The sequence below is a fragment of the Nicotiana sylvestris genome, chromosome 3, assembly GCF_000393655.2.
Source record: "Nicotiana sylvestris chromosome 3, ASM39365v2, whole genome shotgun sequence".
NCBI lineage: Eukaryota > Viridiplantae > Streptophyta > Magnoliopsida > Solanales > Solanaceae > Nicotiana > Nicotiana sylvestris.
In genome coordinates, this window is record NC_091059.1 from 894,681 (window position 1) to 910,981 (window position 16,301).

General features: G+C 41.0%; 2 protein-coding genes across 2 annotated transcripts; both read right to left on the bottom strand.

Moving 5' to 3' along the window:
• Window positions 1-1,420: 1,420 nt before the first annotated feature.
• LOC138886823 (uncharacterized) lies at window positions 1,421-1,960 on the bottom strand. The gene has a single exon (XM_070168515.1). It carries the CDS (start codon window positions 1,958-1,960, stop codon window positions 1,421-1,423), a length of 540 nt encoding a protein of 179 aa, XP_070024616.1.
• Window positions 1,961-1,984: 24 nt separating this feature from the next.
• On the bottom strand, window positions 1,985-2,572 carry LOC138886824 (uncharacterized). The gene has a single exon (XM_070168516.1). It carries the CDS (start codon window positions 2,570-2,572, stop codon window positions 1,985-1,987), a length of 588 nt encoding a protein of 195 aa, XP_070024617.1.
• Window positions 2,573-16,301: the final 13,729 nt, after the last annotated feature.

The window sequence follows — 16,301 nt, forward strand, 5'->3', positions numbered from 1 at the left end:
TGTCATGAACAACATTAAGAGATCTAGACAAGACCTCAGCGGCCAAAATAAAGAGAGAAGGTGATAGTGGGTCTCCTTGCTTAAGACCCTGTGAAGAGGTAAAAAAAACCTCTTCTAGTACCATTGATAATGATAGAATACCAAACATCAGCAATCACCCTCCAAATCATATCGATCCAAAATTCCTCAAAGCCAAACCTTTTTAAGACCTCTAGTATAAATGACCATGACATCCTATTTTATGCCTTAGCCATGTCAAGCTTAATAACCATATTTCCTCCCATGTTGGTCTTGGTGATATTTTGAATAATTTCTTGTGCTAATAAAATATTTTCGGTGATGAGTCTACCCTTGACAAAACCACTTTTGGTTGTCTGAAATCAATTTGGGAAGAAGAGGGTTGAGCTTATCATCCAAGATTTTAGAAATGATTTTTTTGTTAAAGTTGCTAAGGTTGGTTGGTCTCAACTCAGAGAAGCTGGTGTGTGATTCAACTTTTGGAATTAAGACTAAGCAAGAGTGTGAGTAATATCTTGTAAGCTCCTTTCCTTTAAAAAATGCCAAAATAAAATCCACCACATCCTTCTTAATGATCTCCCAAAAGGGTTGGAAAAATGTTCCACTATACCCATCTAGTCCAACGGTACTCTCTGCACTCAGACTAAATATTGTATTCCTGATCTCTGATTCATCTGAAAGCTCAGAGAGCATAGCATTTTCATCTTCTGTGAGGCATTTTGGTATACAACTAAGCACATTGTGATTGATCTCAGGTTGAGGAAGATTGAACAACTTGGAGTAGTGTCTGGTTGTTGTTCTTGCAATCTTATCATCACCCTCCACCCATCTACCTCTGTTGTTCTTTATTCTATGAAGCTGAAGCCTTCTTCTCCTTTATCTCAACATATAATGGAAATACTTAGTATTGCAGTCTCCTTCTTAACCACTTAGTTTGCGTCTTCTGTTTCAGAAGATTCTCTTGTAATCCCAACCAATTTGTGTATTCTTCATGAGCTTTATTTATGTCCTCCCTACTGTGTTCTGAATTCAGCTGAATATCAAGATCTTCCAGTATGTGTACATTAGCTTCCCATTCACTTACTTGCTGGCGAATATCTCCCACTTTATCTCTGGACCATTGATTGAGATTTTTACCAAGCTCCTGAAGTTTGCTCTTCAGCCTCCATATAGCATTCCCAGTAACTTGCACATCCCAAGCTTTTTGAAAAACCTCTAGGAAGTCCTGTTGTTCAGTCCAAAAATCAAGGAATCTGAAATATTTGATGACTTCTTAATGATCATTGTGACACTTCAAAAGAAGAGGTCTATGGTCAGAGCCAGTCCTTACCAGGTGTTTCACACAATTATGTTGAAAGACCTGACTCCATTGGTCATTCACAAGAATCTTGTCTAATCTTTTCTAAATCCTTTTCCTAAGTCCCCTATTGTTGCACCAAGTAAATCTGGGACCAGTGAAACTGATGTCACTAAATCCACAAGCTTCCATAGTAGTGATAAAGTCAAAAAATTTATAAGCTCTATGAGGTTTTCCACCTAATTTCTCTTCTGGATCCATGATAACATTGAAATCACCTCCAATACACCATGGGCCATCTATGAGCAAATTAATATCCACAATACTGCTCCAAAGATCTTTCCTTTCCATAGTTGTGCATTTAGCATATATTGCAGTAACATAAAGACCCTTGTCTTGCATATTATCTTTAATATTAAGAGTGATTTGTTGATCATCTTCTGCAATAACTATAGGATCACATTGACTATTGCAGAAGCACCAAATTTGGCCACTAGGATTAGTGACACCATGTTGGAATCCCAAAAATCTCTTGTAACCTTCAATCTTGTTCTTATCAATAAAAGGTTCCATGATTGCAACAAAGACAACCTTGTTAATGTCAATAAGATATTTTAATCTATGTATGGCCTTTTTAGATTTCATCCCTTTATATTCCAAAATATTGTATTAATCATGGAATACTAGAGGAGTTATAGCATGTGTCTGAACCATTCCTCTATGATGAGGTGTGGTTCTGTCCCTTGTTCTTCTTCCTCTTTTTCTTTGTTCACTTCTTCCTCTTCTTTCTGACTCATTTGGTTCCTCTTGCTCTTTGTTTTCCTTTTCGTTGATTTGTCTATTTTCAGTGTTTCCCTCCCTGCTTTTTGAGTTCTTGGATTCAGGAGAGGTAGTTTCTTGGACTGATTCTATGTCCTTGTCAACATTCTTCAATTGAAGATCAGTATTTCCCGCATATTGATTATACTGGAGGTCCACACACTGATGGTTTTTTATCTCTGGGGCAAGGCTAGTTGATTCTATGTTCTGTATACTCTCTGCAACTTGATTCACTTCAGAGTTTTGTTCCCAGTCTTTTTCAGTTTTTACTGCCTGGTGTTTCTTCTTCTTTTCCTGCTTTTTATTATTTGCAATATTTGCTAATTTGATGTCTTCAGTGAACTGAATTGAAACTTCCATTACTTGAGCACTGGTATTTGATTTGTTGCTACTTCTATGTTGTTCATTATCATTTTCCTGTTCGTCATGTTCTTCCATCGCCAAGTAACTACTTTTGTTATCTTGCTTGCTATTAGAGATACTCTTGTGAGTTGCCTGGTGATCATTTGTGCCCTCAATTACTTGGACAGGGTGAAGTGAGCTACTGGCACTCCTTGGTTTCCTACTACCACTCTAGGACATAGCAGGCTTGAAAGTTACTTTACTCTTTTTTCTGGGCATCTTCTTCTTTTTTTGTTTCTTCAGCTTTCTGACTTGGTTCACTCTTTCAACAACTCTAAGCTTATTATCCACTTCCTTCACCTTAATATTTTTCCTGGACTCAAAGATAGTCTCACCATGTTTTCCTGAATTTGCTATTACTTCTTTTTCATTTCTCTACTCTTTTCCCTTTTGTTTTTGCCCCATCCATGTGGTCTGCATTCACAACTCCTTATTTTATATCATTGTCTACCACTCTAGGCTTGTTGGTCATAGTATTGTTTGTGCTGGTACCTGCTGTGTTTTTTAGTACATTATGTTTGTTAATCTTAGCTTCAGTTCCATATTCGCAGAATTCATCCCTTCAGCATCGATTTTCTTCTCAACAACTCTACATTGAGTTAAAGAGTGTCCCAACAGTCTGCAATGAGTACAAAATTTAGGAACACCCTCATATTCCAGCTTCTGTGTGAATCTTTTCAGCGGATTCTGCTCATCCTCTTATCCTACCCAAACGGAGTTTAGTTTAGGTTTGGTAAGATCAACCTCCACCCTGATTTTAGCCATACTAGGCCGAGTTCTGTAGTCAGTTGCAACGTCCATAGATAGAGGTGTACCTAGGATTTGTTTAACATAGTGCCACGTATGGAAGTGGAATGGCAAACCTGGAGAAACACCCACACTAGAATTATAGGAGAGTCCTCCTCAGGTTTTAAGTCGGGAGACTATTTTCCCAACCATATTATTTGCCCTTCTATCTCTATTGATCGTCTCTACCACACATTTTTACGATAATCTTCATTTGAGAAATCAATAAAGACTGCGAAAATCATAAGCCCCAATCTTCATGCTGCCTTTAACCAAAATTTTCTCAGCAAAGCTAGATCGAATTTTTTCAATTTGAGGACGAATTCTTAAGAATTTACCAACAATTGTTAGTCGGCATTCCTCCGCCATCACTCCGTATTAATCGCTTGGTTTGAAAATGATTGCCGGCATTCCATTATGGGTGGAGTAGCGAGTTTTCACATATGGGTTGCCATGGCGGCTCGGGGTAGGGCGCAAAATGGTCGGGGCTTTCAGAGCACTGACATATTTTGATTTTGACGGAGTCTCTTCTCCTGTTGTAGTCTTTACGTCTAAAAGATCTTGAATCTCTGTCGGACGCGCCGTTGGAGGCCGGCCGGTGTCCCCATCAGGCTGTGCGTGAGCACCAAGCGCCCAAGAGGGAGATTATTTAACTGTTGGGAGCTAACGTCTATTTTTTTTTGTACGGACAGTGTTTTAACACATAATGTAATCCTTAACAGAGTCTTATTTAGGGCAAGATTATTCTCTCTATAAGTTTTCCTTTATATTAGTAAATTGATGTAGGTCAATTGACCAAATTATATTAAAATATTATATTTTTTTTAATATTTTTTCTTTGTCATCTAATTTATTATCGTCAAGGTATATTTTGTTAGCTTCCGCATGACACTTCATTTTTTCGATTCTAACAATTAAACCATACATTTTCCAGTAACAGTTTTCGTTCTTTTGATCGCTTGCATGACAATGAAAGTGATGTTTTAATGAGAAAATATGGGGAAGAAAAGCATTACTAATTTCTTTATCTATTCGTTTTCTTGTACATTGGAACAACTTTTTTGAATGTGATAAATTTTGTGGTATATTCATATCACAAAACAACATAATGAAGGAAGCATGGGCAGAATCTTAAATATTTTAAAATGTGGGTTTGAGTTCATATCACAAATTTGATTTTGGGATCTCGGTTGGAGGCGATTCTTGGGAATATTTTTAAGGGAGTGATTGGGGTAAGTGGTTCTTACTTAGTTTTTGGTTAAATTTCATATTTATGTATTTGATTTCATCATTTAATTAGTGGTTTGAGTTGAAAAATTAGGGGGAAATGGAGGAAAGTTCATAGGTTGAATTTTGGTGATTTGATCGAGATTATGGTATCGGATTTGAGTAACTTTGGTATGGGTGGACTCGCAGTTGAATAGGTGTTCAGATTTTATGACTTTTATCGGATTCCGAGACGTGGTACCGGGGGCCGGCTTTTGAGTTGACTTTTTGACTTTTGATTAAGAACTTAGTAATTTCATATGAAATTGATTCCTTTAGCTTGGGTTAATCGTATCGATTTGTTTGTGGCTACATTCGAGTCATTCAGAGGCCGTTTTACGAGTCAAGGGCGTGTTGGAGTAGATATTTAAACGGTTTGAGCAAGTAACACTTCTAAGCTTGGTTCTGAGGGTATGAAATCCCTAATTTCGTGCTACGTGATTTGTTGAAGTGACGCGCATGCTAGGTGACAGGCGTGGAGGCATGCACCGTTGAAATTGTGATTTAGTCTATTCCCTGGAACTATGTAGCTATTTTATCGGAATAATTTTTGTTGTACTCTATGTGTTAGCACATTTGAGCTGTGATTTATGCCAGAAATCAAGTTTAGGCTATAAACTGGTACTATTGGGACCCACAATGGTTGTTCTTTGCTGTTGAATTATCTGTTTAATTGCGCGTGCGTACTCAGTCAGATTCATCATTAAGTGTCATATCTCAATCTTTATTATCGTATATTGTCACATCTTGTATCATTGACTAGGGTTGCTTAGCATGAGTGTCGTGAGCCCGAGAGACTGGAGAGTTTGGTGATCGAGTTGGGACCTGAGTGTTGTGCTATTAATGATATCTATCTATCTATCTATATATGTGGATCGGGTTGAACGTAGCAACGAGCCTTATGGCTATATATATGTGGATCGAGTTACATGTCACAACGAGCCTTATGGCTATATATATGTGGATCGAGTTGCACGCTTCAATGGGCATTATGGCAATATATGGATCAGGCTGCACGCCGCAGCAGGTATCGTATAGTGTTGAGTGACTGAGTGGGGCTAGCAAGAATTGGGACGAGCAGATTAAGTGCTCTGAGAGTGTGAGTACTTGGGATTTCACTATGTTACATCACATACAATATTCACCTTTGTATGTAGATATAGAGATGTCATACTCTTCTTATCAGCCACATTTGGCCTATTTTACCTATGTTGAACTTAGCTGTTGAACTAAGAAGCATGCCTACTTTTCTACATTGTTAAACTCTGTATTTTTACTGTATTATTGAAGTTGACTACAAGTTAGACTTGTTACTTATTGAGTTGATTGTACTCATGCTACACCATGTACTTCGTGTGCAGATCCAGGTGTTTTCGAGCACGGCGGTGCTGATTCCTGACATTTCATCAGTTTGGAGATTATCGAGGCAGCTGCCTTGGTGTTCGCAGACCTTGACTCTCCTTCTATATCTTTTAGTCTTGTTTATATTGTTCTACTTTCCTAGATAGTGTTCTATTGGTTAGATCGTGTCGTTATGTTGATGCTCATGTATTCCGTGACACCGGGATCTTTTGGCAGAATTTTATACTGAGTTACGATGTTATATCCAGTTTTACTAGATTCATACTTATTTAAATTTAATTTTGTATCTTTGGGATTTGAAAATGTTGGTGTATGTGAGGTGTCGGCTTGCATAGTATCATGATAGACGTCATCATGACATGTTGAGTTTTGGGTCCGACAAGTTGGTATTAGAGCCTACGTTACATAGGTCTCACGGGTCATGAGCCGGTTTAGTAGAGCCTTGTGAATAGGTACAAAGACATCTATACTTATCTTCGAGAGGCTGCCGAATGCTTCGGAAAACTTCACATTCTTGTATTCTTGTCGTGCGTATTTGTGAACCCGGGAACTAAATTCTGTTATTATGTTCTCTCACAGATGGTGAGGATACGAGCTACATGTCATAATGGACAACCACCAATACCACCAGTTAGGGCCACGAGGGGCTGGGGTCACGGTAGGGGTGGAGGTATAGCTCGTACAACAACTAAAACATCACCTACAGATCCACCAGTTGCCCTAGCTCAGGAGCACGTTCTAGATGTGGTTGAGCCGGTAGGACCATCTCAGGCACCGACTGTGCCTATTGTGATTCCAAGACCTTTAGGATGCTCTAGCCCAGATATTGACTATTTGCACTGGCCTCGCTCAGGCGGTCTCAGTTCCGACCACAACAGCCACTTCTTAGGTCGGAGGTGGTAGTCAAACTCCCGCCGCCCGTACTCCAGAGTAGGTGATGTAAGGACTTCAGACACTAGGGGTACTATCGGCCTAGCTGGTTATAGTTGCTCAGGCCTAGGTGGGTCCCGTTATGACCGATGATGAGTAAATGAGACTAGAAAGATTTAGGAGACTCTGGCCTCCATCATTTAGTGGGGCTGAGTCTGAGGATGCCCAGGACTTCTTGGATAGGTTCCAGTGGATTCTTCGCACGGGGGATATCCTGGAGATTAGTGGGGTCTCATTCACTACTTTTCAGTTTATTGGGGCTGCCTTCATATGGTGGGAGGCTTATGAGAGGTGCAGGTTGGTCGGTGCAGTACCGTTTATATGACATGAGTTCTCCGTTCTCTTCTTAGAGAAGTTCGTGCCACAGTCTTGCAGGGAGAAGCTGTGCATACAGTTTGAGCAGCTATGTCAGGATGGCATGTCTATGACCCAGTACGAGATGAGGTTTTTAGAGTTGGCCCGTCATACAGTTTGGTTGGTTCCGATTGATAGGGAGAGGATTAGGATATTCATTGATGGTCTCACCTATTAGAGATAGTCTGTTGTCAGGAGAGTGAGGAGAGGGAGGCCAAGAGGCCTCGTGGTTCGGATGGTTTCGGTGGTGTTCCTTCTGGGAGAAGTTCCACCACAACAGGGGTCGTCCTTATAGGCCCGCTCAGATGACTCGTCCAGTTCATTGTGGTGCATTATCTAGCCATGGTTCATACAGTGTCCATCTGGGTCAGTCATCTCTTAATGCTTTTCCAGCTCAGAGCTCATCCCATGCTCCTTCAGTCTACGGTTCATTTGCACTAGGCTCTTCTAGCAGGTATTCTAGTTCTCGGGCCCGATCCAGTCCCCGCCACCATTTTTGAATCGGGGTTGCTACGAGTGTGGGAAGCTTGGTCATATTAGGAGGCAGTGTCCCTACCTCTTGGGAGGTCTAGTTCAGTAGAGGGGCCAGACTATGATTTCAGCACCAGTTACTTCACCACCCACCCACCCAGCTTGGGGTAGGGCTCAGGCAGCTAGGGGTTTCCCTAGAGGGGGAGGCCGATCAGGTGGCGGTCAGGCCCGATTCTACGCTATTCCTACCAGGCTAGATGTCGTTGCTTCAAACATAGTGATCACATATATTGTCTCGGTATGCCACATGGATGCTTCTGTATTATTTGACCCTGGTTCCACTTATTCATATGTATCATCGTATTTTACACATTATCTGAATACGCCCCGTGAGTCCTTAGTTTTATCTGTTCATGTATCTATGCCAGTGGGCGAAACTATTATTGTGGACCATGTATATGGTCATATGTGTCGACTATTGGGGGATTAGAGACTATAGTTGATCTTTTATTGCTTGGTCTGGTTGATTTCGATGCGATATTGGATATGGATTGGTTGTCTTCATGTCATGCTATTCTGTATTTTCATGCAAGACCATGACGTTGGTGATGCCGGGTTTGCCAAGGATCGAGTGAAGAGGTTCTCTAGATTATGTTCCTAGTATGGTGATTTCTTATTTGAAGGCCCAGTGGATGGTTGGGAAGGGGTGTCTGTCGTATTTGGCCTTTGTAAGGGATGTGGATGCTGAAACCCCTACTATTGATTTTGTTCCTGTGGTATACTTTCTGGATGTGTTTCCTGCAGACCTGCCAGACATACCGCCCGACAGGGATATTGACTTGGTGTCGGGCACTCAGCCCATTTCTATCCCTCCGTATCGTATGGAACCAGCTGAGTTGAAGGAATTGAAATAGCAACTTCATGAACTTCTTGATAAGGGATTTATTAGGCCTAGTATGTACCAGTTCTATTTGTGAAGAAGAAGGATAGTACAATACGGATGTGCATCGACCATAGGCAATTGAATAAAGTTACAATCAAGAACAAGTATCCTTTGCCGCGCATTGACAATCTATTCTACTAGCTTCAAGGAGCGAGGGTATTCTCTAAGATTGATTTGAGGTCTGGGTATCACCAGTTGAATATTCGGGACTCGGATATTCTAAAGACAACATTCAGGACCTATTATGGTCATTATAAGTTCCTTGTAATGTCTTTTGGGCTGACCAACACTCCAGCAACATTCATGCACTTGATGAACAGTGTATTTCAGCAATATCTCGACTCGTTTGTCATAGTATTCATTGATGATATCTTGGTGTACTCCCGTAGCTAGGAAGAGCACGCCCAGCATTTGAGGATTGTATTACAGTGGCTGAGGGAGGAGAAGCTTTATCCCAAGTTCTCCAAGTGTGAGTTTTGGCTTAGTTCGGTGGAATTCTTGGGGCACGTAGTGTCCAATAAGGGGATTAAGGTGGATCCAAAGAAGATAGAGGCGGTTTAAAGTTGGCTTAGGCCATCCTTAGCTACTGAGAATCGGATCTTTCTCGGCTTGGCCGATTATTATTGTTGCTTTGTGGAGGGTTTCTCGTCTATTGCATCACCTTTGACCAAATTGACTCAGAAGGGTGCTACTTTTAGGTGGTCAGGTGAGTGTGAGGAGCTTTCAGAAGCTCAAGACTGCCTTGACCATAGCTCCAGTTCTAGTTTTGCCTTTAGCTTCAGGCTCTTATACAGTATATTATGATGCTTCTCGGATTGGCATTGGGAGTGTCTTGATGCAGGAGGGTAGAGTGATCCCTTATGCTTTACGTCAGTTGAAGCCTCATGAGAAGAACTACCATGTTCATGATTTGGAGTTGGCTTCCATTGTTTATGCATTGAAGATTTGGAGGCATTATCTCTATGGTGTGTATTATGAGGTATTTACGGATCATCGGAGTCTCCATCACTTATTCAAACAAAAGGATCTAAATTTGAGGAAGCGGGGATGGTTGGATATGCTAAAGGACTATGATATTACTATTCTGTATCATCCCGGGAAGGCCAATGTGGTGGCCTATGCCTTGAGTAGAAATGCGATGAGTATGGGTAGCCTTGCATTCATTCTTGTTGGGGAGAGGCCACTTGCAGTTGATGTTCAGGCCTTGACCAACTAGTTCGTGAGGTTAGATGTTTCGGAGCCCGATCGGGTCCTAGCTTGTGTGGTTTCTCGGTCTTCCTTATTTGAACATATCAGAGAGCGCTAGTATAATCATCCCCATTTGCGTGTCCTTAAGGACACAGTTCAACATGGTAATGCCAAAGATGTTACTATTGGGGATGATGGTGTGTTGAGGATGAAGGGCCGAATTTGTGTGCCTAATATAGATAGGTTACGTGAGTTGATTCTTGAGGAGGCTCACAGTTCGCGGTACTCCATTCATCCAGGTGCCGCGAAGATGTACCAAGACTTGACGCATCAATATTGGTGGAGGAGGATGAAGAAGGATATAGTGGGGTTTGTAGCTCGGTGCCTAAACTATCAATAGGTGAAGTATGAGCATCAGAGGCGGGGTGGATTGCTCCAGAGGCTTGAGATTCCAGAGTGAAAATAGGAGTGTATCACCATGGATTTTGTAGTTGGGCTCCCTCAGACTTCGAGGAAGTTTGATGCTATTTGGGTGATTGTGGATCGATTGACCAAGTCCGTGCACTTCATTCCAGTTGGGACTGCTTATTCTTTGGAGCGATTGGCTGACATTTGCATTTGCAAGATTGTTCGCCTTTATGGTGTGCTAGTGTCCATCATCTTGGGATCAGTTTCTGCCGCTCACAGAGTTTGCCTACAACAACAGTTATCAATTGAGCAGTTAGACGGATCCTTTTGAGGCTTTGTATGGGAGATAGTTTTGGTCTCCAGTAGGATGGTTGAGTCGGGTAAGGCTAGACTATTGGGTACTGACTTGGTTCAGGATGCTTTGGACAAGGTTAAATTGATTCAGTATCGGTTTCGCACGACGCAGTCTAGACAGAGGAGTTACACCAATCAGAAGGTTTGTGATGTTGCTTACATGGTTGGGGAGAAGGTACTACTTAAGGTTTCACCCATGAAGGGTGTTATGGAGTTTGGGAAGAAGGGCAAGTTGAGCCCTCGGTATATTGGGCCGTTTGAGGTGCTTTAGAGGATTGGAGAGGTGGCTTACAAGCTTGCCTTATCACCTAGTCTGTCGAGTGTTCATCCGGTATTCATGTATCTACGCTCTGGAAGTATGTTGGCAATCTGTCTCATGTTTTGGAATTTGGCACGGTTTAATTGGAAGGTGATTTGACTTATGATGTGGAGCCGGTGGCCATTTTGGGTCGGTAGATTCGAAAGTTGAGGTCAAAGGATACAACTTCAGTGAAGGTGTAGTGGAGAGGTTAGCCAGTAGAGGAAGCTACTTGGGAGACCGAGCGGGAGATGTGGAGCAGATATCCATGCCTATTTGAGACTCCAGGTACATTCTTAGACCCGTTCGAGGACGAACGTTTGTTTAAGAAGAGGAGGATGTAACGACCGGGCCAATTGTTTTGAGAGTTGTAGCATCTTTTCCCCATTTACTGCTCATTTTTATGCTTATTAATTACTATGTGAATTTCTAGGCTAGTTGGTTCGGGTCCGGAGAGGTTTCAGAATAAGTTGAGACACTTAGTCTTAAGGTTAGAAACTTAAGTTGAAAAGGTTGACTGTATGTTGAATTATGTGTAAACGACTCCGGAATGAAGTTTTGATGGTTCTGTTAGCTCTGTTGGGGTGATTTTGGACTTAGGAGCGTGTTCGGATAGTCATTTGGAGGTCCGTGGTTGATTTAGGCTTGAAATGGCAAAAGTTGGAAATTTAGAAGTTTGACCGAGAGTGGACTTTGTGGTTACCAGGCTCGGATTGGGTTTCTGGGAGTTGGAGTAGGTCCGTTGTGTCATTCGTGACTTGTGTGCAAAATTTGAGGTCAATCGTACGTGGTTTGAAAGGTTTCAGCATCGAATGTAGAAGTTGGAAGTTTATAAGTTCATTAGGCTTGAATCGATGTGCGATTCGTGATTTAGCGTTGTTTGATGTGATATGAAGGCTCGACTAAGTTCGTATGATGTTTTGGGACTTATTGGTATGTTTGGTTGAAGTCCCGGGGGCCTCAAGTGAGTTTTGGATGGTTAACAGATCAATTTTGGACTTGGAAGACTGCTAAAGAATTTCTGGTGTCCAGTTCTGGTTTCCTTCTATGCGATCGCATGGGTAGGTACGCGATTGCGAAGGCTTGTTTGGGGCAGCTGGGATTTTACTCTATGCGTTCATGAGCTGGGGTATGTGATCGCATAGATTAGCCAAGCAGAATATCACGAACGTGTGGGCATAGCCGTGTTCACAAAGAGGAAAAGAGGCAGGAGTTGGGGCATGCACGTTGCTTTATGCGAGCGTGGGGTGTGGTGCGATCGCATAAGTCTGAGGGCCAAATCAAAGCATCGCGTTCGCGTGTAGGACTCTGCGTTTGCTTAAGGTTAATTCATGGTGTAGCATAGTTGTGCTTCACAATGGCGAGGGTTTTCCGCGATCACGATGAAGGACGCCTGGGCAGAAACTTAAATATTTCAAAATGAGGGTTTGAGTTCATATCACAAATTTGATCTTGGGAGCTCAGTTGGAGGGGATTCTTGGGGAGATTTTCTAGGGAGTGATTGAGGTAAGTGATTCTTACTTAGTTTTGGTTAAATTCCATGTTTATGCCTTTGATTTCATCATTTAATTAGTGATTTGGGTTGAAAATTGGGGGGAAATGGAGGAAAGTTCTTAGGCCGACTTTTGGGGATTTGATCGAGATTTTGGTATCGGATTTGAGTAATTTTGTTATGGGTGCGCTCGTGGTTGAATGGGTGTTAAGATTTTGTGACTTTTATCGTATTTCGAGACATGGGACCGAGGGTCGGCTTTTGAGTTGACTTTTTGACTTTTGATTAAGAGTTTAGTAATTTCATATGGAGTTGATTCCTTTAGCTCATGTAGATCATATCAAATTGGTTGTGGTTATATTCGAGGCATTGCGAGGCTGTTTCGTGAGGCAAAGGTGTGTTGGAGTAGAGATTTAAATAGTTTGAGGTAAGTAACACTTCTAAGCTTGGTTCTGAGGGTATGCCACTCCGAATTTCGTGCTATATGATTTATGTTTAGGTGACGCGCATGCTAGGTTACGGGAGTGGGGACGTGCACCATTGAAATTGTGATTTAGTCAATTCCCTAGAACTGTGTTGCTATTTTATCTAAACTATTTTTGTTGTACCCTATGTGTTGAGGCACATTTGAGCTATGATTTATGTTAGAAATCATGTTTAGGCTATATGCCGGTACTATTGGAACCCACAATGGTCGTTCTTTGCTATTGAATTATCTATTTAATTCCAATTGCCGGTACTCAATCTTTGTTATTGTATATTGTCACATCTCGTATCATTGACTAGGGTTGTTTAGCATGAGTGTCGTGAGCCCGAGAGACTAGAGTGTTTAATGACTGAGTTGGGGCTTGAGTGCTGTGTTGTGAGTGATATATATATATATATATATATATATGTGTGTGTGTGTGTGTGTGTGTGTGTGTGTGTGTGTGTGTGTGTGTGTGTATATCGGGTTGCACGCCGCAACATGTATCATACAGTGTTGAGTGACTGAGCACGGCGAGCGAGAATTAAGACGACAAACTGAGTGCTATAAGAGTGTGAGTACTTGGGATTTCACTATGTTGCATCATATACAATATTCACCTTTTCATGTAGATATACAGATGTTATACTCTTCTTATCAGTCACACTTGGCCTATTTTACCTGTGCTGAACTTAGTTGTTGAACCAAGAAGCATGTCTACCTTTCTACATTGTTAAACTCTGTATTTTTACTATATTGTTGGAGCTCATCAATGCTTTCAGACCACAGGTTAGACTTGTTACTTATTGAGTTGGTTGTACTCACGCTACACCCTACACTTTGTGTGCATATCCACATATTTTCGGGCACGGCGATTGCTGATTCTTGACATTTCATCAGTTTGGAGATTATCGAGGTAACTATCTTGGCATTCACAGACCTTGACTCTCCTCCTATATCTTTTAGTCTTGTTTGTACTGTTCCACTTTTCTAGATAGTATTTTATTGGTTAGACCGTGTCGTTATGTAGATGCTCATGTACTCCGTGACACCCCGATCTTTAGGGAGAACTTTGTACTGAGTTACGATGTTATATCCAGTTTTACCAGATTCTACTTAATTAAATTTAATTCCATATATTTGGGATTTGAAAATGTTGGTGTGTGTGAGGTGTTGGCTTTCCTAGTATCATGATAGGCGCCATCACGACATGTTGAATTTTGGGTCGTGACAATTTGCTTCTGTTTTCCTTTTCTAGAGCTCGAACTTTGAAATTTCAATATGCTATAAATCATTTTTCTTTTGATATATTTTCTTCTCTTTCTCTTAATTTCTTATTTGTATTTTCTCTCTCTATACATTTCTGTTTTTATTAGTTATTTGAATTATAAAAGTATATATGCTTCTATTTTTCTTTTGTAGATCTCAAATTTTAAAATTTCAGTATATTTTAATTTTTTTATTGAGTTAATGTTATTTTTTCCTTGAAAGGATCAGACATTTTTAGTTTGGTTATCACGTGTATTATGTACCAAAAAACTTGTAAAATGAACCGGATTAATTGAAAAATAGATCGAACCGAACCGAACTAATTCAAAACTAACTGAATCAGCCAAATGTACACCTTAATTCATGTCAACCTCCCTGTCTAGTGGTAGGTTTATGTTCAATATAATGGCACCCATAACCATCAATTCCTAAATTCGTCTCTATACTTGCTTTAATGCTTAAACCAGGCATCTAAATTATTGTTTACCTCGAAAATACGAGTAACTATTATACTTAATTTGTGGTTTTAAAAATATGTGATTTAGTTCAATACCAATTATTAATCAAGAAATATGAAGTAGAAATAAAAGAATTAAGTGAATCAAACCAATGTTACTCAACAGAAGTGGCCTCGAGCTTAGTGGCCTCGAGGTGGGTCTAAAGCAATAACTAAGCAAGAAAAGTAAAGTAAGAACAATAGATCTAAAGGGCAATTTTGATGAACAGTAGGCAATAAGTAAGGAGTATATTCTTTTCTCAATGATTAGATGATGTTACAAATGATTGGAGTCCCCTTTATATAATAGGGGAACCCTAAATAAGAAATATTTCTATTTACAGTAAGGAATATTCTTGGTACAACTGTCTAACCACCTAGTACAGAATTGTACAATCCTATTTCGAGATTTGCGCCATGATCTTGGGGACGTGGCAGGAATCTAGCTCATTCTGCTACAAATCCACAACGGTACTATTTCGAGGTCGGGCATACTTGGCCTTGATTTTCCTCGAACTCCTATCTCTGAGCATTGCACTCTGTCTTCGAGCTCGAGTATGGTCCAACGGTCTCGACCTCGACCTCGCACGAACTTGTACTTAGAACGGACCCTCGAGCCTATAAATAAGAGGCATACGATTTCGACCGCATACAGATAGTCCCCGCGTTTCTTAGAATAAGATGATAAGAAACGACTTGAATCTGGATCTCTTTGATGTCTAGATCATGATGCAATCTCGTGATGTCAGCGTCTGAAGTGATTTAAAGGTCGTGTCTGCACAACTTCCTAGGTCATTAATTAGAGGTGGATGACGGACGCCCTTTTGGCTTTCCCAATACGTTTAAGTGACTTCTATAAATAAGCCAACTTCTCAATTTTGCAAACTTTACTTCTCAATTCATTCCCAAATCTTGTTAGCTCCTTCAACTTCTCTGAGACCACTCTTCTCTCAACTTGTTCTTTACCCCATCATCAACCTTCTCTTCTTTACTTGAATCACAATGGCTAAAACATCCAATACAGTTCCCCAATAAGAAAAATCCTCTTCGTCATCTCGGCCATCCAGAAGTAAACCAGTAGTGCCACCTCACATCGATGAGTGCATTCCCCTGCCGTGTGAAATAACATTCGATTTCAAAATTGAAAAACTTCTATCGACACTCGGCCGATGTGAGCCCATGTCTCGATACATCTGTTTGATAACCAAGGATGAGTTTGAGCAGGTAAAGAAGGATTGCAACTGGGATGATAAAGATGTGGTGATTCCTTCCTCAAAAGAGGACATTACTACCCATAAAGCGAGGTACTTAAGTGTGTACACCTACTTATGTATGCTGGGCCCCGCAAATCCAGCTTTGGGTCCTATAGATCCAGTTATTCTCGACTTCGGCCAACGATACCAAGTGACGCTTGGACAGATCTACCCTTCTTTCTGGCGAATTGTTCATTTGATCAGATTCTTCTCGAGCTAGGTCCGGGGGATGCCATTCACCATCGACCATCTGATCAAGCTGTAGAGTCCTCGACTTTACTGAGGTGGCTTCATAAAACTGCAACGTCGATCCTCAAAATCTCTTTTCTCCAGCATCGATGAGGACAAAGACCGAGGATGGATGAGTTGGTTTGTCCGAGTTAGGACCTCTGACCTGATTCCTGCTGAGAGGATATCATTCCTCGAGGA